The sequence below is a fragment of the Gorilla gorilla genome, chromosome 11 (genome assembly GCF_029281585.2).
Source record: "Gorilla gorilla gorilla isolate KB3781 chromosome 11, NHGRI_mGorGor1-v2.1_pri, whole genome shotgun sequence".
Taxonomy (NCBI): Eukaryota; Metazoa; Chordata; class Mammalia; order Primates; family Hominidae; genus Gorilla; species Gorilla gorilla.
The window spans coordinates 70,660,285-70,684,747 of NC_073235.2; the positions used below are offsets into that span (position 1 = coordinate 70,660,285).

At 41.6% G+C, this 24,463-nt stretch overlaps 1 protein-coding gene across 1 annotated transcript in view; it reads right to left on the minus strand.

Moving 5' to 3' along the window:
- Positions 1–24,463, minus strand: part of STK39 (serine/threonine kinase 39) — a 293,318-nt gene that overhangs the window by 225,816 nt on the left and 43,039 nt on the right. Inside the window, exon 2 of the mRNA XM_004032736.5 lies at positions 1,609–1,721. Coding sequence (XP_004032784.3) covers positions 1,609–1,721 — 113 coding nt within the window. The remainder of the gene's footprint in view (positions 1–1,608; positions 1,722–24,463) is intronic.

Consider the following 24,463-nt stretch of genomic DNA (forward strand, 5'->3'; position numbering starts at 1 on the left):
AACACAACTATCATTGGCAAATTATTGAGTGATACATCCAAACAGTACATATATTTAAATGCATACTCCAAATTTTTTTTTAAATGTTAAAGTACACTTATGCATAGCCACAGAATTTCAGGATTCCTAAAGGGATCTTAGAAGAAAACTTCCAATTCAACTCTTTTTAAATTGCGCAGAGCTGTTGTGTAACTCTACTAAAGTGAAAACAAGTTTAGTGGCAGAAGCAGGACCCAACTCTCCCCACAGTTTATAAAATGCATTTTCCAACTCAGAGAAAGTGACCTTGAAAACTGGTTGGGTGACAAAGGCACAATATTACTGGTCACTAAGATAGCAAGCAACAGACAAGTAGCATGCAGCAGGAATTTCAGTAAGAGCAAAGCACAGCTGAAATTTCAAGGCTGTTAAAAGCCTTGAATGTATGCAAATTTCAAAAATTAACATTAAATTGTGGAAGCCCTGGTTCTATTCTGAGTTTTAGCCGGCAATCCATTGCTTCAATAAAACCCAATGAAATCTATGCATTGTGTAGCCTAATTTAAAATGTAAGGCCAAACAGATCTGGAAAAGTACAGCTTTATCCTTGTACTTAATTTATACTATAGTGTACTGTAATTAAGCCTAAAATAAAAGCTATATTCTGAGTAAAGACAAAAAGCTGTTGTTAATGACATTCCATTCTCAATGTAGACTGTAACAAAAGGCTTCTTCATTTGCAGCCAACTGTCATTATACTTTGTAGCTTGTATGGAGCTACTGGACTAATATTTGTACTGGGATTAGTGTGGGATAACCAATCAGTTAACTCCTCCACTGCAGTTTTCTATTATCCTCAAATAAATGGCCAAAAGGGAAAAAAAGAAAATTGGCCGGTAGAACAACAACGATATTTATGAGATTAAACCCTCAAACCCTTCACAGTTTGCCGGGCAACTAATAACCGTTTGCCAAGCTGTTCATTTAATAATGAGTCAGCTAAGCCAAAAGCAAATGTTCCTTCAACCAACCATTGCTACTATAGTCATATCCACACTGACAAGCTCCAATTATTTATATAAAGTACTCATTTAGAATAAGAAGTACAAATTGCCACGTTAAGAAAAACAAACTCCTCTCATTAGCCAAATGCAAGCTACAGAGCATTTAAAAAAAAATAACTCAAATTTGTGTGATGCTATAATTTATGAAAGCTAAAATGACCAACAAATAGTTTGGGGGACAACTTCCATTTGTGTCACACATTCTAGATGGAGGGCCAGAAGCTCACCATCCAAAACTGCAGTCAGTAATCCTGTCATGTTAGGTCACGCCACAGTGTGTGCCCTTGATACAGCAAGTGGAGTGCCAACGCTGAGGCCATTCTCACCTTGGGATTATTCGAACTGAGCAAAATACTGTTTCTCAAAGCAAGGGAAGGTGTTCATTATACAACACAATCATAAGGTACAGTCCCATTAATCTGGGGAGGAGGAAGTGGTAGGGGCTGCTTTCCAAGAAATGCATATGTCAAAACTGGAGATAACACCTTGCTCTTCTCCCAACCATCCCCATATACCTATAGATTAAGAAAAGCAACCAGCAGGTATTCCCTGCACTGTTACTTACTAATAGTTCATCCATACTGGTCTGGCATTTTTCCAAGTTGATCCGTTTTATTGCTACACGTTCTTGCCTGGGTTTGCATAGGGCTGCCTGAACCACAGCAGTAGCTCCACTGCCTGCAATGAAATAAAAACAATATCAGCGATCAAATGGCACACTGTGAGGTTACTATCTGTAACTATTTTCCTAAAGATCAATTTTTTTAAACTCTTCTACTCAGGGTATTCAGAACATTACCATTTGACATCTTTTTTTTAAAGAGTTTCTTAAATCCTAAAATAATTATCTGGAGGAGAAAAAAAACCTGCATTTTCCAGACAATGTATGTCTGAGGACACAGGGGACAAGGGACATGAGCATCTACATACAACCTTGCATGAAAGCCATTTCCATTCTCAGTTCCTGGTACTTTCTAGCTTGAGTGCCTTTAAAATATCTCAAGCTCTTCTTCCACCTCAGCCCAAACCAAACCAAACCACTCTGGTCTAAGCTACTTCAGGGCTTTCATGAGAAGCTGAGATAATTGATGTTTGAACACTCTTTGGGCTTATTTCTTCAGAGCTTGCTCCACAATGAGAAAAACAAGAATCAACCCTAGTATTCTCATGTTGAAAGCACAACTTTCAAGGATGCCAAGCAAAATGATGCAAATGTGTAATTACAAAAGCTCTTGACATTCATATAAATTTTCTATTTCTAAGGTTTCATGATCATTAGCTAATGCACTCAGACTCCTAAGAGACAGAGTCATGTCATTATCCATATTTTATAAGAGCAAAATGTAGACATGTAATGATTTGCGGCAGAGCACAAAAGAACTCCTAATCGGCTTTATACTCCACAGGGGCAAAAAGGTTTTCAGGTTAAGGCATCTCAATTCTGCAAATAATACCAAAAATGCCATTCTCATCACATAAATCCTCTACCACTGCAAGATAGCCAACAACAGAAACAGCCTGCACTCAGGATTGTGCAAAGGTGGTCAGAGGTGACAATCTTTCTCCCTAAAGTTTTTCTTCAGGTAATACTTCTCAAATGATTCATCAAATAGCATCATAAAAGGGAAAGCAGGGGAGTATTTAGCAACAAGAGAGATCAGTATTAGCCTTCCTAATTTATGTGATAGAAAGGCATGACATTTCTAGTGCGAATCAGGGCTTTCCCACCCCAAGGAAGGGCCCAAATGGGTGTTTACAGGGCTGAAGCTCTGCCCTTTCTTCTGCCCTGTGGCCTCATCATCAGGTCTGGCCCCCAACTTGGCAACCCCAGCAGATCACCCTACTCCTCCAAACCCAGGTCTCCAACTTAAAGACTACCATTCCAGGGAAGCCCAATTTGTGTTCACTGGGAAAGAAAATCCACACACACATACTGACCACCCACTGCACAGTAGGCACTTGACTCCTTATGAGCCTGTACATTTTTATTACTAGCCTCATTTTACATGTGAGAAAACCGGGACTCAGAAAACTTGCCCAAGGTCACATAGAGCTAATAAGTACCTGAGCCAGTATCAGCATCATGCCTGCCAGACTCCGAGATGTGTGCTTTTGTTCTGCTTCCCACAAGCCAGAGTACATGCTTCCCTTCCTCACTTGTTTTGGCCTTGCTAGGAAAAAACTTTCTTCCATCCTATATGGTTCAACAGAAGACAAACAACCCAGATGAGGGTCTGCATGAGCCTCACTGGCTAGAGCTGTTTGGGAAGAGAGTGCTATGGTCAGGTTGCTTCAAAGGGCCTTCCTCTCCCTAATCTCACTGCTTATCCATCAGCTGCTACCCCATTGGCTGCTACTCCAGGTCCCACTAGGTTGGCTTCACTGGCCCTGCAGATCACAGCCCACTGGGTTCAATCCAGAATGGTCCAGATGGCAGAGCCAAACAATACAAAAAGTCTGCTGATAGCCAAGTATATTTTCCAGTCTCCGGAACAAGACACTATCACTGAAGGGAGCCGCAGAGAAAGTGCTATGCAGCTGGTTAGCACTGGGCCTGGTACCCAGCAGAGAAATCAACTAACATCTTTAGCTGCTGGTGGGAAACCATCCTCAGCTCTACCTGCAATAAATCTCCCCCCAGCTCAGCTTCTCCATCCTTAATCTACATTCCAGAACATTCACAAATCAAGGAGTTTCAAAAACAGGAAAGAATAAATTAATTCCCAGAAAGGACAAAACAAGCATATGTAATACAGAGATACCTCTCATAGTTAAGTCCTTGACAGTAAAAGTCTCCTAACCTCCAAGGAACAAAAAATAAGAATTCTAAAAACATGGAGGGGTAGGTGGTGAGAAAAATCTTTTATTAAAGCTTTACAACTAGAGAATTGTTACTGCTTTACAACTACAGCTGACTAAGGAACAACTGGCTACTTCTCATCTCTAGACAGAATTATGAAGCTTTGTGACCTGAGATCATTGTCACAACATGGATGGATTTAATCATTCATTAAACAGTTTGGGAGATTCTACTCTAAATCCAAAGATTTCCCTTCAACTATAGAAGAGACCAAGAACAAAGTTAAAGGTGGAAAGGCACCTTAGAGAGCATCAAGTCCAACCCCCTCACTTTATGAATGAGAAAACAGGGTCTTGTGAAGGATAGGGATGTGTTTCCTGCAGCAATTGGAAAGCACAGGATTAGGACCCTAGGCATCCTTATTCCTTATCTACCATTCTGTGCACCAGGTTGGTGTTTTTTCAAATTGCCAGTGAGGATCCACTGGTCACGAAATCAACTTACTGGGTGGAGGCCAGCATTGTTTAAGGGAAGCATCAGAATGTACTAAGGGTAAAAACTGCTTTATGAAACTTTTGTTTCACTTACGCCCAAGCTTTAGTATGACATGTTTTACTGTAAGTGATGATCAAAAGTTTGAAGTCTGCTAGTACTAGATTAGGATTCCCAGGATTAGAGTAAATCCATGCTTTGAAAGGAAAGGAGGTGACCTAACTGCATAATTCTAAAGGACATTTAGAAATAATACCAAGACTGTCTTGCTTTAAGGGTTTTTATGCACTTTGCTGATTAGTTTAAGAGGAAGCTAAAAAATGTGGGGCTTGTAAATACAGGAATTGGACAAGTGTTAGCAACATGAAATAAAATAAGAGCAGTTACTATGCTGAACAGCACCTTGTATTTATTTTGAACAATATATGATACTGACACATGACTCATTAACATTAGTAGCATATTTTCAATGAAGTATCATGCACCCCTTTTGGAATAAGAGTTCTTAACATTTTATGAATTTCTCATTTTATTCCTGACTCCTATTTCAAGTGCAATAAATCATTCTATAGGATTATGGCCTGTATGCACATATGCACAAGTTAAGTGGGCACGGCTTTAAATCTTTTCAGTTCACTCTTTTAAGTCACTCTATCTCAATTCACTTTTGCTAAGTAATTCCCGACTAAGAACAGCTACTTGGAAGTTTTAGATAGTGATTATGTCAATGGCAATCAGAGGTAAGAGACTGCTCACGTTCATTACCATGATGCAGATTTTTCCTTTAGTTAACACCTCTTCTCATTTTCCCCTCTGTACTGCTGCTGGTATTAAGGTAAATAACCAGAACACTGCATACCTGCATTTTATACTTTCAGTTATCCAAAGAAATATTTCATGGAAATATAATTTAGTATTATAACTTTGCATTTCACTAAGGTCTATGTGAAATTAACATGAAAAACTACAGTGTTTATTTTGCAAAAATCACTACTGTTGTCAAATGCAGTTTCAACAGTATGTTCAAAGTCCCTACTCCCATGACTCACACAATAACTTCCTCTTTGCATTTAGTGCTAGGGTAAAAATGTCTTCCTCCCAAGTAACTTAACAGATAATAAGAAATACGTCACATCATATTTTCCTTTTTTGTCCTGTCACAAAGCTCACACCTAAATTTTCTGTTTAATAACAGCAACTCTCCTTAACCCAGGTTTTCCGTGATTTCTTCTCCTTGCCCTCTCTGTTACATGGCACCTACTCCTTTATGCTTAATTTAGTGGTACTTCCATCACATGACGCAATGTTCCTAGAGCCTACCAAAGCAAAACCTTTTTGAAACATCACTACCTGATCACTAAATGTGAAAGAACACGCTTAACAGCTCCAAGAAAACTTTAGGCACAAAAAAAAGCAGCAAAAAGATATTTGCTTATATTAATTCATCAACAAACAGTAATTAAATCCCTGCCATGTAGCAGGCAGTTCACTAGATAATAAAGTGCCAAAGGTGACCATTCCTGCTTCAAGTGGAATAAATCCTTCTATAGGATCACTTCCTCTGCAGAAGTTAACAGGGATGACTAAAATGCTGTTGTTGACTGAATGTCTGTGTTCCCCTAAAATGTCTATGTTGAAGCCCTAATCCCCAATGTGACTATATTTAGAGATACAGTTAACAGATAATTACCACCTTTATGGAGGTAATTAAAGGTTAAATGAGGTCATCAGGACAGAGCCCTGGTCCAATAGGATTAGTATCCTTACAAGAAGAGACAATAGAGAGCTTACTTTCCCTCTCTGCCATATGAGGACACAGCGAGAAGGTGCCTGTTTACAAGCCAGCAAGAGAGCCCAACAGAAACTGAAGTGGTCAGCACATTGATCTGGACTTCCTAGCCTCCAGAACTGTGAGAAATAGATTTCTGTTGTTTAAGCCACTCAGTGTATGGTATTTTGTTACAACAGCCCAAGCAGACTAATACAAAAGCCTTGAAATGTCTGTTCAAAGTCATTCTTCCACTAACACCTATGGCAGAGAATGCCATACTAATTAGAAGTTCTTAGAAGCTTCCTGATTAAGTCAACAGCAAATGGCAAGATTCAACTGAAAGGCCTCTGGTAGCTCATTGTAGTTCCCATCTTAGGTTAGTAGGAGCCTTGAAAAGAAGGTTAGACAGGGATTCTATCCAAACGTGGTATTGATTCCCTCTGTGACTTTCGACCTAACTGCTATCTAGACTTCAGCTTCCTTAATGGGCATAATAAAATACACCTTTAAGGCTTCATAACATAATATGTTTCACATCCCTGGAAAACATCAACTCAATAAATGTTAGGCTCTCTCTCTGGGACTCATTTCTCCATCTGTGACATAAAGGAGGTAAACTATATCTACTGTTCATATGGCACCCAAGGGAAAAGAGGGCAAAGTGGCTCAGGGTCAGAACTGAGTTTCATTTTGCTTAGCACCAGGAAGATTTGACTGGCTTAAAAGAGAGGCTAGGAGAGCTAAATTTGGAAACCAAAGAACTAAATGATTTCTAAAGTCTGATACAGCACGATGAGCGTAAGAGTTTAAAATATAAGAGACAATCCAATTCAGAAACAGCTGTGAATTAATATTCCATAGCAAAGATTGTCATGTATAATGCACTTTGATATCTAACCTTAAAAAGTTATTTTAAGGCCGGGCATGGTGGCTCACGCCTGTAATCCCAGCACTTTGGGAGGCCAAGGCAGGCGGATCACAAGGTCAGGAATTTGAGACCAGCCTGACCAGCATAGTGAAACCCCATCTCTACTAAAAATACAAAAATTAGCCGGGCGTGGTGGTGCATACCTGTAATCCCAGCTACTCAGGAGGGTGAGGTGAGAGAATCACTTGAACCCGGAAGGTGGAGGCTGCAATGAGCCGAGATCATGCCACTGCACTCCAGCCTGGGTGACAGAGTGAGACTCCATCTCAAAAAAAAAAAAAGTTATTTTAAAATATCTATGTCAATCCAGATTGCATGGGTTCATATCCCAGACCTGCCACATACTAACTGCTTATGCTTGGATGACTTGCCTAACTTCTTCATGCCTCAGTTTCCTCATTGGTAAGATGGCAATAATGCTACTTCACTCATAGAGTGGTTGTGAGGATTAAATGAGTTAACACACAAAAAGCCTTTGAAACTGTGCCTAGCACATAGTAAGCACTAATTAAATCTTAGCTAGCGTTGCTCCTTAGGGAAATCCCTCCAGGTCAACTGGTGTCCTGTCAATCTGTCATTTTAATACCACGTAATATTTCATAGTATTAATGTACCATAATTTATTCAGCCCTCCTTCTGTTGATGAGTATCCCCTTTATTTCTAGTTTTCATCCACATATGAACAATGTAGCAATAAACATCTAGTACTTTTTTAAAAAAAATTAGTCCATAAGAACTTTATGTTAAAGTTAAGACGTCAATTGTCCAGTAACCCCTTCCCATAAATGGCAAGATTTTTTTCAAGGCATCACATTATCCTGTAACATTAGTTATGGCCTCTGGAAGGAAGTTCTAATCACCATATTATATTTAAATGAGAAGCACAAAGTTGGAACTTTAATAAGAGTTTGACCATCTCTTAGCATGTGCAAGAACTCCTTAAGTATGCTCAGCTGTCCTTTGCCAGTGAACAGAGTCAAGAGTGGGCTCAGGCTTTCTTTTTAGAGGTGCTAGCTGGTGATGGATAGTAAACAAAACAAATGGCTTTGGTTCAGCTGATTTATTCTAATCCTGCCTTTCCCCAGCTTACTCTTTGAGCTCTATTTATATCATGTGTCCAACCTCAAAGCCCACAGGCCAGTCAGTCACATGAGGACCAGAAGCTGGCCAGGAGAGGACTTGGACGAATGGACACACATGTGAGCTCTACAGGAGTACAAGTGCCACTCTGCTTCAGCCAACTGTCACCATCTGAGATCGCTGACCTGGCATAGCAAGACAGTCAGAATTTTGCAGAAAGGCTGAAAATCCAGAATTCTGTGTGACATCTCCTAATATAATAAGGTTGACGATTAATTTTTTAATTATAAAAGCATTGTGAGTCTAATAAAAGTTCACCACAGACTGTTATTTTGCCTGAGTGTGTTACTGCTATTTGCCTTCAAAGGTACACCCTTCCTTACTTGATGGTCCCAATTTTAAATTATTAGATTGCAAGTGTGAAATTGCCATTTTTCTACATCAAAAATGTTCATGTCATATGGTTCAACATAGTATGAGCATGTACTCGGCACATTGACCCAAACTGATCTACTACATGTCACCATCCTCCTCGTCTTACTATTTCACACAGAAAGAAAACCTTATCACAGTGACTCTTCTGTCATCTGGTGCATTCTATGTGGCAGGAACATGTGCACAGTGCAATCTCAAGTCAAAGACAAAGAACAGTAACGGTGAGACACACACAACTTGCCCTACGCATTAACTTATAAAACAGACGCTCCTGCTGGCCTGTCTGGATAACAGTGCACAAACCGCTCGCCTCCACTGAGCCCAGTGCAGCAAGACCATGTTTCTCAAGGCAGCTACAAACTGGTGACCCTCCTAAGTGACCTGGCTTGTGTCACCACCAAGCTGACTGAGTTTTGTCCTTCTGCCTCCGTCAAAAGAACAAGTTAGTAGAGCCTCCTTCCAGGGTTGCTGGAAAAGATTTAGAGCTTACCAAAAAAATAAAATAAAATAAAATAAAACATAAAAAGCAAACAGTAGGATGAGGTGGATTAATGGCCACTCAGTGAAATGTACTTATGTTTCACCACTGACCTGGATAAACTATCTTACCTGAAAAAGCCTGTTAAAACATTTAGAGGTCTCAGACCTCACTGAAGACAAGCAGCCCTTGTATATACCTCATCAAGAACCATCTGATAATACCACAGAAAAATAAAAAGTAGTCCTCGGTTCTGATTTTAAAAGAGATAGAGGAATCAAACCAGAACAAATGTAAATAAACTCACCTTGGACCACAAGCTACATCTCAAGCAACAACTAAAAAAAAAACCAAAAAACCCTACAGTGAGTACACTTACTGAACATACAGAAAGTATGTGGATTGGGATACCTAATATAAAGAAATTCAATAATTTACTAATTGTAATAACTTTCAATGATAATGAAAATTATTATTAGGGAGTCTAGGTAAATTCAAGCCAGCCACCAGATGAGTTGCATGTGTGAGATAAGGAGCTAAAAAAGAACAGACTCTAATTTCCATCTAATTCAACGTGATTAATATTGGAATTTACTTCTAGGCATTTTTGTTTTCTTAATGAAACACAATAGATTTTTTTAAAAATCACTCTGGGAATATGATTGCTTGCCGGTTTAAAAACAAAAACAAAAACATTTAACATTAGTCTCAAGAGCACTTACTCAGAGGTTCAGCCCCTCAAAGCTAAAACTCTATTGTAGGATTTTAGTCCTAATATTGATACTGACGAACATGCAACCTGGCGTAAAACACATAACCTTTCTGCCAGTGAAGCTGTTTACCTTTTAAGAAAAAGATTACTTCATTTTGATCGGGAGTATAGGGAGAAGAGAGGACAACCTAGCCCGCCCGAGCTATGAATGAATCACTTGAGATGTTGCCTTCTTGAACAACTCCAAGGAGAATTAGTCACTTCCTCACCGTTCCCAGGCGGAGACTCTCTACCTACTTCATCCTAGAACTTCTATGCTTGTGGAGCGGTCTCCTCCGGCCTTATTATTCCTAGAATCAGCCCTTCCACCTGGAACACAGGAGGCCTCCAAGAGTGTTGGCTAAGTGAATGGAATGCACATCAGCCCATCACTGGGGAAGACACCAGCAGACAAGGCAGGTGAAGTGTGCTCCAAGTTGGGTCTACACAGAGGAGAGCAGGCATTGGTGGGCTATATAACCTAAAGCAAGGGGAAGAGCACTTTTACTCAATGTGTTATCTCTAAGTAGGTCGCTGTGGGGGATGTGGCAGTTAACTTCAAGGTACAAGCCTAGGGAAGCTCTCTGCCTTCAGGCATTTCTGATTTGCAGAACATCCAGTTCAATTCTAAAGTCAGGTCTCATAGGAGAGCTCATTCTGAAGAGCAATGTTCCATCTGAATTTCAATTTTTAAAAACTGAATCCACTGGCCCCTGCTCAGCATGTAGGGCCACACGAAATGTGGCAGGCTAATATAAACTAGGGACTTCAATAATTCTATGTGAGCATAGAGAGATGATATAAAACACTAAACAACAACATGAAGGACAGACAAGAGCCCACAACAGCCCTCGAAATCCGTGTCAGGGAACACTGCATCAGGCACTAGACTGTAGGCTGGACACACTCCTACAGAGAAAATCTGACTTTTATAGTCAGTAAACGGTCACTTTGAAGTCCTTGCCCCCTGCAAACTCAAAGTCCAACGATCTGGCAATATTGAAAAACTTCCTGTTCTGTTTGGAAGGGATAATCCACCTCCTCCCAGCAAAACCCACTTGTTTTACTGATTAAATCAACCAAATGGAAGCCAAACATTCCACAAAGAAATGTCTATTGCTATTCACACAGATAAACGGATACACCCACTGGCAAGGCCAAAAGGCACAAGTGTCCTGGTTTGAATATGTATGGTGTGGTGGTGGCTTCTGATTCCTTACTGCTTCAACCTCAAGCCACCTGTAAATGGGAAGGGCTCTATATGCAAAAAGAAGAGCCAGTCCCTACTTCCAGGTCAGTCCCACTCCATCCCTTCTTTGCAGCTATAGGCACGTTGGCTTTGCATAAATAAGAAAAAGGAATCCCTCTGACTGGACACAACGGAGTGCAGGGCCTGACATGCGGACAATACCTAGTTAGGGGGAAAAGCTCTTTTCTCCCAGCTAATTGCATCAGAGCTTGTGGGCTAAACAAGGGTTGGATTTTCAGCCTCCAGGGGCAATATACAACCTTGGTGGTCTTCAATCAAAGGTTATTTGCATATCCACAGCCCACGCCCTATTAAAAAAAAAATTAAAATTGGTGTCTAAGCCCCAGTACAACAACTCCAGAGTCAAGAAATAACCCCATGGGAAGGCCCTGGATTTGGGCAGATTTTTTCAAAGCCTCAGGAAGAGGATAACTACATCAGCCACACCTAAGATGTCTGTTTAAAAAGCAGATTCTTAACCCTATATCCAACCTATTGAATCACAATTATTGCAACTGGAGGCCTGGGATCTGCATTTTTAATTAGCTTCTCCAGCAATTCACCCATATCCTTAGATTTGAGAACCATGGTTCCCTCCTGCGTATCAGCTTCTCTTGCCACACCTCTGCCAGGATTCTAGGGCTTGGGGAAATTAATCAGTCAGCGGCTATTAGGAAAATGAAGGCAATACTATGTAATGCGACATATTATTTAATACGAAGATCTTATTCAACAGGTGCTAGAGAATGGAAAAGACTGAGTTAACACAGAGTTACTCAGGAAGCTGTAGGAAGCAGATACCACTCCTTGGGTAGGACTGTAGGAATCAAAGGGAGGAGGTGGGGGTTATTAGACTCTACACATTTAGGAGGAAACCTGCAGGGCTGGGACCCTGACCTCTGAAGAGGAGCCCTTTCTGAAGGTCTACATGGAACTGGGATGGCATCTCGGGGGTGGCAGAAGGCTGGTTCCAAGAGGTAGAAGGAAACTGGAAATGGAAACCAATTACTGCTGGCAGAGGGAAAGACCCTTTCCGAAGCTAAGCTGACAAGAACAGTAACAGGATGAAGCGTGCCCCTTCTCCCTCCCACAGCCTTCCAGAATTCCCCTGGTGCCCCCATTAGCACAGCTTAACAGGGAAACAGCAGGCAAAGAAGGAACATGGAAGGAGGTCTGCTGACTACCAACCCAATACCACGAGCAGATTCTAGGAAGGTCTATCTGGAGCTTAGAGGAAATCACTTAATAAGGAGCCAAGGGAGTGTGACCTCCACCAGCTCCAAAACGAGGCTGGGGCTTTTTCAAGCTCCATTAACAATAGCCAGGCTTTTTAAAAAAATTCTCATTTCACTCTGTTTTCCAACACAATTCCTAAAATGATCCTTTTTAATATCTAACACTTTCCAAATGTTCGCTCTGTACTTCCAAACCCCGCCCCATTCCACCCCAATCTACTTCCTCTGGATTGAGTGATGGTTATGACGGAGGGTCTGGGGTCACACAGCCCCAAGCTATGTGACCCTGGGCAAGCTGCCTGTGTGCTTTGTGCTGCACATTGCTCAACTACAAAAAGCAAATGACAATAGCATCTACCTCACAGGAGGGCTGTAAATATTAAATGAGACTATACATGTAAACATAATAATATAAATGTACATGTCTAGCACTGAAGTGTTTAAGAATGCTGACTGTTGGGGTTAATAGTATCCACATGATTATCCCAGACACCTGGATAGAAACTAGAACCAGGTCCACTACAACCTTTTGAGAAAATGCCTACTTATCCCCACCTCCCTATGATCAGCTCTGCTCCCACTCAGCCCCAGCTCCTGCCAGCTTCCTGTTAACTCCCCCTCTTCAAATCCCACTCCTGAGGGCCAGCACTGACAACTTTTATATGGTAATGATTGGGCACAGAGAAAATTATGCCAGGAAAGTGACTCACTGTTCAAGATACAATTAACCCCACTTCTCAGGTAATTAAACAGCCCTGGCTACCACATCCATGATGCAGCAAGTAACTAAAACATTTCTCCTACTCACAGACACAGGAAAAGAAAATTCATTCACTTTAATGCCACCTCTCCATCTGATCTGATTGCACTTATAACCCAACTCCTGCTTTTCCTGTCTCCTCTGACAACCTGAGGCCCTCCCCTAAGTTACAACCGCAATACAGGAAGTCAGATCACTCTCTGCATGGTAGAAGTCTTTCTTCCCCCTCTCTTCACACACTCTCACCCAGAAGCAGGGGCACGATGCCATAGTCTGAAATGATGGCAGAAAATAAGAGCCACAAGGGAAGAGGATATGAACTGCAGGAACACAAATGTCCAGTGCAGTGAAAAGCAGTGTCTTGGCAACCCCAGGGGGCCCTGAGAACATCATTGAGTGAGAAGGAAAATTAAGACACACCCTCATGAAGGGCACGGAACACCTGCTAAGCCCCGGTGGAAGCAGCAGCATGCTGCAGTCTCTGCCTCCAGCAGCCCCAGCCCAGAGTTTCTCCTAAGCGAGGCCACCTGCAGATCCCACAATACCATGAGTCGGAGCCTGGCAGGACATCAGGAGAATGTTCCCTCCTTTAGTCTTGGGGCTGAGGGCTAAAGTGTTAGGACTGTGTTGTATTGAAAGATGTGGAGACAACATAAGGGGTCACCTGGGTGTGCTGTGAAAACGTTGCTGCTTATTTAGTTAGTATGGGACGGGGGTGAGTTCTACATTTCTCAAGCTCCCAGGTGATGTGATGCTGCTGGTCCATGGGCCACATTTTCAGTTGCTACCACAGAGGTGGCATAGCTTCCCTAAATTATCCCCGAAGGGGCCAGGTACCCACCTCCTAATAAGGGAATAGAGTTTAGGCCCCTATGGAAGGAACTGGAAAGGAGGCCTGAAGCATGGAAAAGCAGATGCCTCGGCGTCAGGGACAAGAGCTGCCAGCCTGGGAAGGGTCTCACTCGCCTGCAAGCATCCAGAAGGAGCAGATCCACTCCAAAGAATAATAATTCAGAAATGTATGTGTATTGGGCTATTCAAAAATGAAGATTTGGCCTAGCATGGTGACTCATGCCTGTAATCCCAGCACTTTGGGAGGCCGACGTAGGCAGATCACTTGAGGTCAGGAGTTCAAGACCAGCCTGGCCAATACAGCGAAACCCCTTCTCTATTTACAAAATAAAAATAAAAATTAGCTGGGCATGGTGGTGCAGGCATGTAGTCTCAGCTACTTGGAAGGCAGAGGTGGGAGGATAGCTTGAACTTGGGTGGCAGAGGTTGCAGTGAGCCAAGATCACGCCACTGCACTCCAGCCTGGGCAACAGAGTGAGACTCTGTCTCAAAATAAATTAATTTATTAAATAAAATAAAAACAAAAATGAAGATTCAACATTCCCTCTATCTCATAACATGTAAGTTTATTATTTGATTTTTTGGGTGGGTTTTTCAGAAATTCACTACAAATGAAAGATGAAGACAACGCCTGCCTTAGTAGAAATTAGTAGAAAAGGCATAATTAAATTTCAGAATTATTTCCAGCACCTAGGGTTGAAATTAAGTTGGACTTTATTTATCTGGAAATTTATTTTATTAATCCAGAAAACATGATACCTCAAACATTATGGGTAAAGATATAAACAAAGCTGAACAGCCAGCTGATTGCATCTGCTTTTATTCAACCTATGTTGAGCCTCCAGTCATACTCACATTAAATAAACTTTATAACGCTATGTCTAAATTCAACCTATACAAGTTACTGGGTATGATATTATAAGAAAGAAAACCATTACAAGTATTGATTTTTTTTTAATTGAAACTACTTTCTTACAGCCTGAGGCCCAGGTCGCCAGATGTATGACACATCTCTAACTAGAAGCAGATGGAGAGCTGCTTAGGATAGCATGAGTTTCAATATGACTTACAGTCACACATTTACATTTTTTTTAACAGCTAGGCTGATTAGATTGATAAGTACTTGTTAAATTGACATTTTCACAGATGAACTTTATTTCCTCTCTTTTTCATTTACTCAAATGATAGGAAGTATTCACTTTTACATCCTCGTTGTCAAGTTTTTGTAACTAACGTTTCTACCTTGAACTCTAAGCTCTCAGAAGACATAACCTGGGCAACATAATGAGACTCCGTCCCTACAAAAATTTTTTTAAAAATTAGCCAGGCATGGTGGCACATACCTGTAGTCCTAGCTACTTGGAAGGCTGTGGTGGGAAGATCGCTTGAACAGAGGAAGTTGAGGTTGCAGTGAGCCATGATGGCACTACTGCACTCCAGCCTGGGCAACAGAGCAAGACCATGTCTCAAAACAAAACCACCAAAAGACAGTTACCTACCATTGATTTGCCTCATTTGCTGCCAAGATAATTCTCCTGCACATAATTTAATAAAGTCTGGTCGGTGGCCATGCTTTTCAGTTTCAACTCTAAGCTGTAGCCTACTAGCTACAGTATGTGAATGAAAATCCTGTAAAAGCCCAAAATTCAGATTCAATCTCTGTAAAAGCCCAAGATTCAGATTCAGTCTCCTGATGTGTCAATTAGCTGCACTTTGTTACATGCCAAAGATAATACTTAAGTCCATCCAGTTAGAGTAACAAGAACAAAATGAATGGATGAGTGTAAGAATTCCACCACTATTGGCTGCGCAAGGTGGCTCACGCCTGTAATCTCAGCACTTTGGGAGGCCTAGGTCGGTAGATCATCTGAGGTCAAGAGTTCAAGACCAGCCTGGCCAACACGGCAAAACCCCGTCTCTACTAAAAAATCCAAAAATTAGATGGGCGTGGTGGCGGGCACCTGTAATCCCAGCTACTCAGGAGGCTGAGGCAGGAGAATTGCTTGAACCTGGGAGGTGGAGATTGCAGTGGGCCAAGATCGTGCCATTGCACTCCAGCCTGGGCTACAAGAGCAAAACTTCATTTCAAAAGGAAAAGAAAAGAATTCTACCACTATAAATGGGAATGGAGTGGGAAGAAGTTATCAAACACATATGATCTACTGATTATGTGTAATAATTATAATAATGCCTTCCTCACACTAAGAATAATAGCATCTTGGAGTTGCAAAGAACCTCAATTTATGGTTTACATGATCACCTCAATTTACATCTTATACAATAATGAAGAATATGTACTTGTTTATTCATTGAACATATTTCACTGAGCTTCTAGTATGTGCCATGTGCTATTTAGGGTGGTAGAAAGGAAGCTCAGAGCAAAAAGCATCTGCCTTCCTAGAGTTTACATTTTATGTGAGAGGGGATATGGATTTAAAAGTATCATAAATGGCTGGGTGTGGTGGCTCACGCCTGTAATCCCAACACTTTGGGAGGCCAAGGCACGTGAATCACCTGAGGTCAGGAGTTCAAGACCAGGCTGGCCAACATGGTGAAACACCATCTCTACTAAAAATACAAAAAAATTAGCAGGGCGGATGCCTGTAATCCCAGCTACTCGGGAGGCTGAGGCAGAAGAATTGCTTGAACCTGGGAGGCAGAGGTTGCAGTGAGCTGTGATCATGCCACTGCACTCCAGAGCAAGACTCTGTCTCAAAAAAAAAAAAGGGTAATATAAATAATTTCAGATTGCAGTTAAGTGCTACGACAAAAATAAAATTGGTGGGGACAATACTTGAGCTATGGTGGTCAGAGAAGCCTCTCTCAGGTGGTGACATGTGGGCTGACAAGAAGGGGCTGACCATGCAAAGATCTGAGCATTCTAAGATGAAGGGCAGCATGGGCAAAAGGCCTCAGATAGGAATGATTTTGGAGAGCTCAAGGGACAAAGACAGAGTCGGTGTGGCTGGTGCTTGTCAGCTAAGAGGCAGGTGGAAAGAGGTGGTAGGACAGGTTGGCAGGAGACTAAACACAGGGAGAGAGTCCTGTAGACCAAGGTGAGTACTTGAAAGGATTTTGAAAAAAAGAATTACAGAATCTGGCTTACATTGTACAAAGGTCACTCTGGCTGCTATGTGTAGATAAGATTGTACGCAGGGCAAGAGTAGGTACAGCCTGGTTGGTTAGGGTGTTGCTGTAGATGTGCAGGCATGAATCAACGATGGCAAGTGCTAGGGTAGACAAAGTAGAGAAGAAGAAAAGTAAAGTGGCTGGATTTGAGAATATATTTGGACGTAGAGCCACAGGACTTGCTGATAGATTGGAAGTTAAATGCAAAGGAGGAGACATTTAGGTACTAAAACTAAATATGTAATCGCCTCTACTATAATCATCACTCCATTTTATAATGAATGGCCTTGATTCTCTCTTCATCCATCCCAAAACCCTGCCAATGCTGGCCCATCCACCAGAATATGTTCTGCGTGCTCCAGATGTCAATTTGAAAGCCTTGGGCTGCCACATATTGTTCAATGAACCTCCAACATCAGGAACAAGGAAGGGTGAGGATGCAGGGGAAGGAACAATAAAAACCGAGAAGGGGATGTGCTTCCCCGTGTTCAAGAGATATTTCAGGGGGAAAGAACTGTCCAATCACATCTTACAATGGGTATTCATGTGTACTGCCCTCCTATAAAGAAATGTTACATATAACTAAAAAATATATATGTAAATATCCAGTATTTGTAGGTATTCTTTCCATTCAACTCTTTTTCTCGTAAAGGCTTAAAAGAAATAATTAACTTGTTCCTTAAAGTTAAACCATACTGGCCGGGTGCAATGGCTCATGCCTATAATCCCAGCACTTTGGGAGGCTGAGGTGGCCGGATCACCTGAGGTCAGGAGTTTGAGACCACCCTGGCCAACATGGTGAAACCCCATCTCTACTAAAAATACAAAAAAATTAGCCAGGCATGGTGGTGGGTGTCTGTAATCCCATCTACTTGGGAGGCTGAGGCAGGAGAATCACTTGAACCCAGGAGGTAGAGGTTGCAGTGAGCCGAGACTGTGCCATTGCACTCCAGCCTGGGCAAAAAGAATGAAACGCGGTCTCAAAAAAAAAAAAAGGTAAAAATAAAACCATACTAAACAACAATGACAAAAAGTGTGTTAGAAATCCCATTGCCCAAACACAACTATTTTCATGATGCATATTCCATTGCAATCTTTACTCACACACACATGTACATGAATGTACTCACATTTATAGCCACAATAATTATGACTTTCAATTCTGCTATTGTCACTGAGAATTAGATCCCAAACACTCTTCATGTTTCTAAAACCTATTAATAATTACATTAATTGTCGTACAACATCCCAATATGTTATTGAACCATAAACTATTGCCTTTAGCCCTAAGACTGAGCACTTGAATTCTCCTTTATCTCAGTGTTGTGTAATAATTTCAAAGGGATAACCCAACTTTGGTGTAAATTAAAGCTAAAACAATGTCAAGTTTGTAAGCTTCAAGTGTCTTGAAAAGTTGCTGTATTTGGCAACTCATTACATTGCTTATAAAATCATTCACCTGTCAATGACTTCCCAAACCAAGTAAGTAAAAAAGAAATACATAGATTTCATTTAGGAATTATTTACCGATGATACTAGAATGACTCACAAAGCACAGTAGGAAATCATCTGAATCTGATCTAAACCAGAGTGTGTGCATTTGTCCTCACTGGCAAATCAAATACGGACTTAGCACATTGCACTCACTGGCACTGTAACTTCACCGAAGACTCAGCGTTCACTAGGTGGCTAAGTGCTATTGGCAAGAGTTCACAGATGAAACGCTTCAAGAGACAACTCTCTGAATGTTTTAAGGATAGTTTTACGTTAAAACAGTTTACTATATTTAAACATGTTTCAGTAAATTTAGAACTGTATATATAACATACAGATAAATGTTACAGGGAGAGAGATTACTATACTGTATTCTAAAGGTGTCTTTCATTTAAGGCTTGCTAACTCCTGAATGCACATCTAAAAAAGTTTCACATGCTTATGCAATTGCTAGTTTCCCTGATGTCTCCAGATTCTTTGCTATGGCATCGTATTTTGGGCAATGCTAAAAGTAGCAGGGGGCAGGGGAAACTTCAGGGACTTCAGGCTTCAGGCAATGTTTAAAAGAAAAATCCTATATTCCTTATACCCTAATACTTAGGGGGTTACACCATTCGGTGGACATGAGTTAAAACCACTGAGGTTTGCTCTCAGCTTCAAAAGAAAGCCAGCAGCAGCCTCTCTATGAAAACTCTCAAACAGCCCTGGAGCAGCACGTCACCTCTTCCCTGTTTTTATTTGCTAACCTTAACTTGTGAGTCCCAACCTTTTAGGAGAACACCTGAAGAAGAAAAAGAAGTGTCTATCTACAGATCAGACACCATCACAGGAGAAACTGGACTCCATCCTGGAAAACTGGGAAAATTGTTCCGTTTTGCAAAATTGTATTGTATTTCACAGCCACAAATGAAGAAGTGCCACTTCAAGGAATTCCATGATAATTTACTTTGTAAAAGGAAATGGTAATCCTGTATTTTAACTTTTTTTTTTTTTAGACGGAGTCTCGCTCTGTTGCCGAGACTGGAGTGCAGTGGCACGATCTCGGCTCACTGCAACCTTTGCCTCCCAGGTTCAAGCAATTCTGCCGAGTAGCTGGGATTACAGGTACACGCCACCACGCCCAGATAATTTTTGTGTTTTAGTAGAGATGGGGTTTCACCATGTTGATCAGGCTGGTCTCAAACTCCTGACCTTGTGATCCGCCCGCCTCAGCCTCCCAAAGTGCTGGGATTACAGGCGTGAGCCACCATGCCTGGCCATATTTTAACATTTATATCAATGCAGATTTTCACATCTTTTGGCAAGGCTTACATTGAAAAAAGAGCCCAAAAGGACATCCAAATTCTTTGGACAACAGGTCTTCAGCCATATCAAATATTGCTTGAAATAATTAAGCTGTCAGCAAAGCCTTGGAAATATTTGGGCTGTAAGAGTATCTGGAACTCATATTTGATTTCAAGATAGTATCTGACCTGAATCACAATCTCTCACATTCTCCAGCAACAACCAGAATGACCAAATAGGGCCAACAAAATAATGTTCCATTTTCCATTCACCTTCATCTATCTCTTGAACACTGAAGTAACATTTTCATGAACTTTTAAAATCTATGCATCAAAAACTATACATCAAAACACATGAGAAGTGGGAAAGGCTATGAGTGATTAGACAAAAACATCCATGGAAATATTAAATGCCATGAAATTAGCCTTAGGGATCAGCACACGTTAAACTTACAAGACACATACATGCCAAACTACTATCTTACTTCACTCTCAACCCTAAAAGAAGCATATTCCAAGGAAACCACCAGTTAAAATTGAAACTTAAGCCGGGCATGGTGACTCACAACTGTAATCCCGGCACTTTGGGAGGCTGAGGCAGGTGGATTGCTTGAAACCAGGAGTTCAAGACCAGCCTGCCCAGCATGGTGAAACCCCATCTCTACTAAAAATACAAAAAAAAATAAAAAATTAGCCAGGTGTGGTGGCATGCGCCTATAACCCCAGCTACTTGGGGAGGCTGAGGCACCAGAATCATTTGAACCCAGGAGGCAGAGGTTGCAGTGAGCCAAGATCATACCACTGTACTCCAGCCCGGAAAACAGAGCAAGACTCTGGTCTCAAAACATAAAAATAAAATAAAATAAAATAAAATAAAATAAAATAAAATGGGAACTTAAAAATCTATTCTGTTAAACACGTTCTCATTTTTCACTACCATTTAACCATTACATGTTTACCTTTTTTTTTTGTTTCGGTTTATAAAGAATTATATGGCCTTTAGTTTTATTTTTATGAAATCCACAGAAATGTCCACCTGCCAATGGGCTCAGGGGCCCATAATCATCAGACAGAACACTCTCTTATTATTAACTCAGGTACATTAAGACTTATTTGACAGACATCTTAAATGCAGGGGTGGAAAAATTAGCAACCCAGAACAACCTAGCTCTTGGGTTCACATTTTTCATCTAAGGTTTACATTCACAGCTTAGAACTCATTAAATTCAACCGACAGGACTTTAAAGGGAGTTCTCATGGCAGAAAATTGCCAACAAGGAGTTCAAACTTAAAGGCACATCTCATATGGTTTACATTTTCCAACTACACTCCCCAGTGGACTTTTAATTTCTACCTCACACCTTCATTTATTAAATATATGATGGGACATTCCTTCTGAGATTTTCTTTTTAAATATTTTAGATTCGCAGCCCATGCTGCAGAGGCCAAACCATAGCTGGCAGTGAGACACTGTGTCTGGCAGAAAGGTGTGGGTAGAGCATGTCCCACAGAAAGAGACCTCTGAGAACACACGCAGACCCAGCATTCCAGCACAGAGAAGCACTGATGCATATTTATGGGCAGGCCTGGGCCATTTATTTTGTCCCTATGTCAGGAAATTACAAACATTCATTTCAGGAGCTAGCAAGCTCTGGCCATCATGGGTCCACTCAGTGAGCCGGCCTCACACCCCTCAAACCACAGCTGCAAAAAGAAACTCCTTAAAATCACAAAGCAGTCAATATTATAGATTGCCAGGCATAATTCAATGAAAGAAGAGATAAACTAGACACCAATAATTTACGAGTAGTAGGAATGTGGCCATTTTTCATCCCATTCCTAAAGGAATTCAGTTTAGAGCTAGGAGGGATCCTATCCATGTTTCACTTCTGGTTCCCAAACCCTTCCAAGACCCACTGAGAATCAAAACCACCCCCCTTCTAATCTGCCCTTCCTCACCCCAAGTCACAATTCCCTCAGCCAATGAACAAGGAGATTTCTCTACCCTGAGTTCCTAAGCTGGTTCCCAAAAGACTTCTTAGGACACTGAGTCAAAATAATGTTCAAGGAGACAATCCAATAAAAAGATATCTCTAGTTGTCATTAAAAGCAAGAACAAAGAACAGCTTTGTCCTGCTTGAAAGAGCTCTGAAAGATTATTCTCTGTCAGTGAGCCCAGAGAAACAGAAAACAACCAGCCAGAGCTGGGGCTTCCTGAGAAGTTTGGGCCCCCCGCCCCTGCTACATGCTCACCTGGTTGCCATAAGGCCAGGATTTCTCCAAGTGTTATCTGTGGACCACCTGCATCAGAACCAACTGGGTTACTGTGACAAAGACAAATTCCCAGACTCAGCCAAACTTCCTACACAGAATGTCTAGGAATGCAACCTGAGGACATACATGTATAACAAGCTCCCAGGAACTCTTCTGCACAGTAACATTTGAAAAACCATCATCAAATTCAAACTATACTTTTATATTTCCCAGAATTCTATTTTCTCCAACAGAAATCATGGCTACAGTACAGTAAAACACAAAGTCCCTTTTTACACGTGCTACTTATCGTCAGTACAGACACATTCACTTTATACTCCTGACAACCCTATGAAGTATTTTAACCCCATTTTATGTCTGAGAAAACTAAGGCCCAAAGTCACACTTTTCTTAAGTGGCAGAAGAAAGATTTGTTTCCAGGTCTCTCTGACATGAAAAAGTTTTACTTCCACATGACTCCCTCTAACAAGCAGGAGACATAACTGCTTCTTGCTTTCCTAGTGGTCATTTACAGATGGTTGGTCATGATGCTCTGTCCAACCCCAGCCCAAAGACAACCACTTCCCTCATTTGCAGCAGCGACCAAACTCCTAGAATGCTGTGCCTGGATTGGGTCACTACAACTTCAGAAACATAATATGTGAAGAATCTGGGAAACATCTAGAGAGATTAAAAAAAAAAAAAGAGTAAAGAGGCTGTAAAACAATAAATTTTAAAAGTGAACTGAGACGAAGCTGGGAGAGTATGATCATATGCAGAGTATGGTGAGTGTGCATTTCCATTTCCCCTTAAGAGCAACAAACAGAAGCATGCAGGACTCAAGTCAGATATACTGATGAGTGCAATGCTGTCGTGGAGGTTACAGAATGCTATTGACAGGAAGACTTTCAACAGAGCACCTCTATCAGTAGAACAGCGTTTCTCCACCTTGGCAATACGGACATTTTGGGCAGGATAATTCTTCGTTGTGAGGTACTGTCCTGTGTCCTGCAGATGTTTAGCAGCATCCCCGGCCGTAGCATTTCCCCACATCTCCCCAGGCGCAATAACCAAAAATGTCTCCAGACACTGGAAACTGTTTCAGAGGCTCAGGGAAGAGAGGAAAAAATCTCCCTCAGCTGAGGACCACAGCTCTAAGAGTTAGAGGGGTTCTGCCTGAAAGAAGAAAGAGAAAGGGGAGTGGGGTAAAGGAAGAACCAGACATCCTTTCGACCCATTAAGGTCCTGGCTAGCTCAGTCATGGAGAACTAAAACTGCCTGAAGGAAACATGGAGGAACATGGATTATCCAAAAACAAAATAATCTGCCTAAGATGTCCAAGAATCAACTGCCCTCAGGAAAAGAAAAAAAAAGAAAAGATGAAGACAAAAGAAAAAAAAAACAGGATCATTTTGCCTTGGTCATATAAAGTTGGGGCTCCACAGACACCCACTCCTAGGAAGGTGCTTTATCCAAGGTAGAGTTTACGAGAAAGAACATGTCAGAGTTGTCACCAGCGTCAGAGTTGAGTCTTGTTTTTTTTGAGACGGAGTCTCACTCTGTCGCCCAGGCTGGAGTACAGTGGTACAATCTCGGCTCTCTGCAACCTCTGCCTCCTGGGTTCAAGCAATTCTCCTGTCTCAGCCTCCCAAGTAGCTGGGACTACAGGAGCCCGCCACCGTGCCCCACTAATTTTTTGTATTTTTAGTAGAGACGGGGTTTCACCATATTGGTCAGGTTGGTCTTGAACTCTTGACCTCAGGTGATCCACCCACCTCGGCCTCCCGAAGTGCTGGGATTACAGGCGTGAGCCACCGCACCCAGCCAGCGCTGAGTCGTCTTATCACTTAAAATGGTGTTGACGTGATAGTGAGACTGAACACCCTGGAATGTGAAACATGGGAAAAGAAAGGGGGAAAAACACAGAGGCTGCTCTATCTTAAGGGCCTCCAGCCACTTGAAAACACAGTTAAGATTATAAGGTTTGAAGAATGGATATGTGTTCTTGAAATGTTTGTGAAAGGCACCAGGTGCTAGGTGGCAAAGTAGAACAACTACAGGGATTCTGAGGGTTTAACAGGGACGGTCTACTTGTCAAGGGACATTTACTAAATGCCTAAATACACAAGGTGCTATGCTGGGAACTGCACATAAAGCGAGGTCACCCTACTTTGCCGCACCCCGTGGGACAGGCACCTTAAGGCAACTTTAAAAGGAGGTGGTAGAGAGATACAAGCAGGGGTTTCCTCAGCCCACCAAGGTTATCCCACCACCTCACTCCCCATCCTCCACCAACCATTGCCAATACAAAGGAAAGAATCTGTCATTCACATAGGAAGACCCGGTAAACTGGCGGGAAATCTAGCCACATCAGAAACAAGAGTCAAGTTACAGACGAGACCAACAGTCCCTCAACCCCCTGCCCAGGGA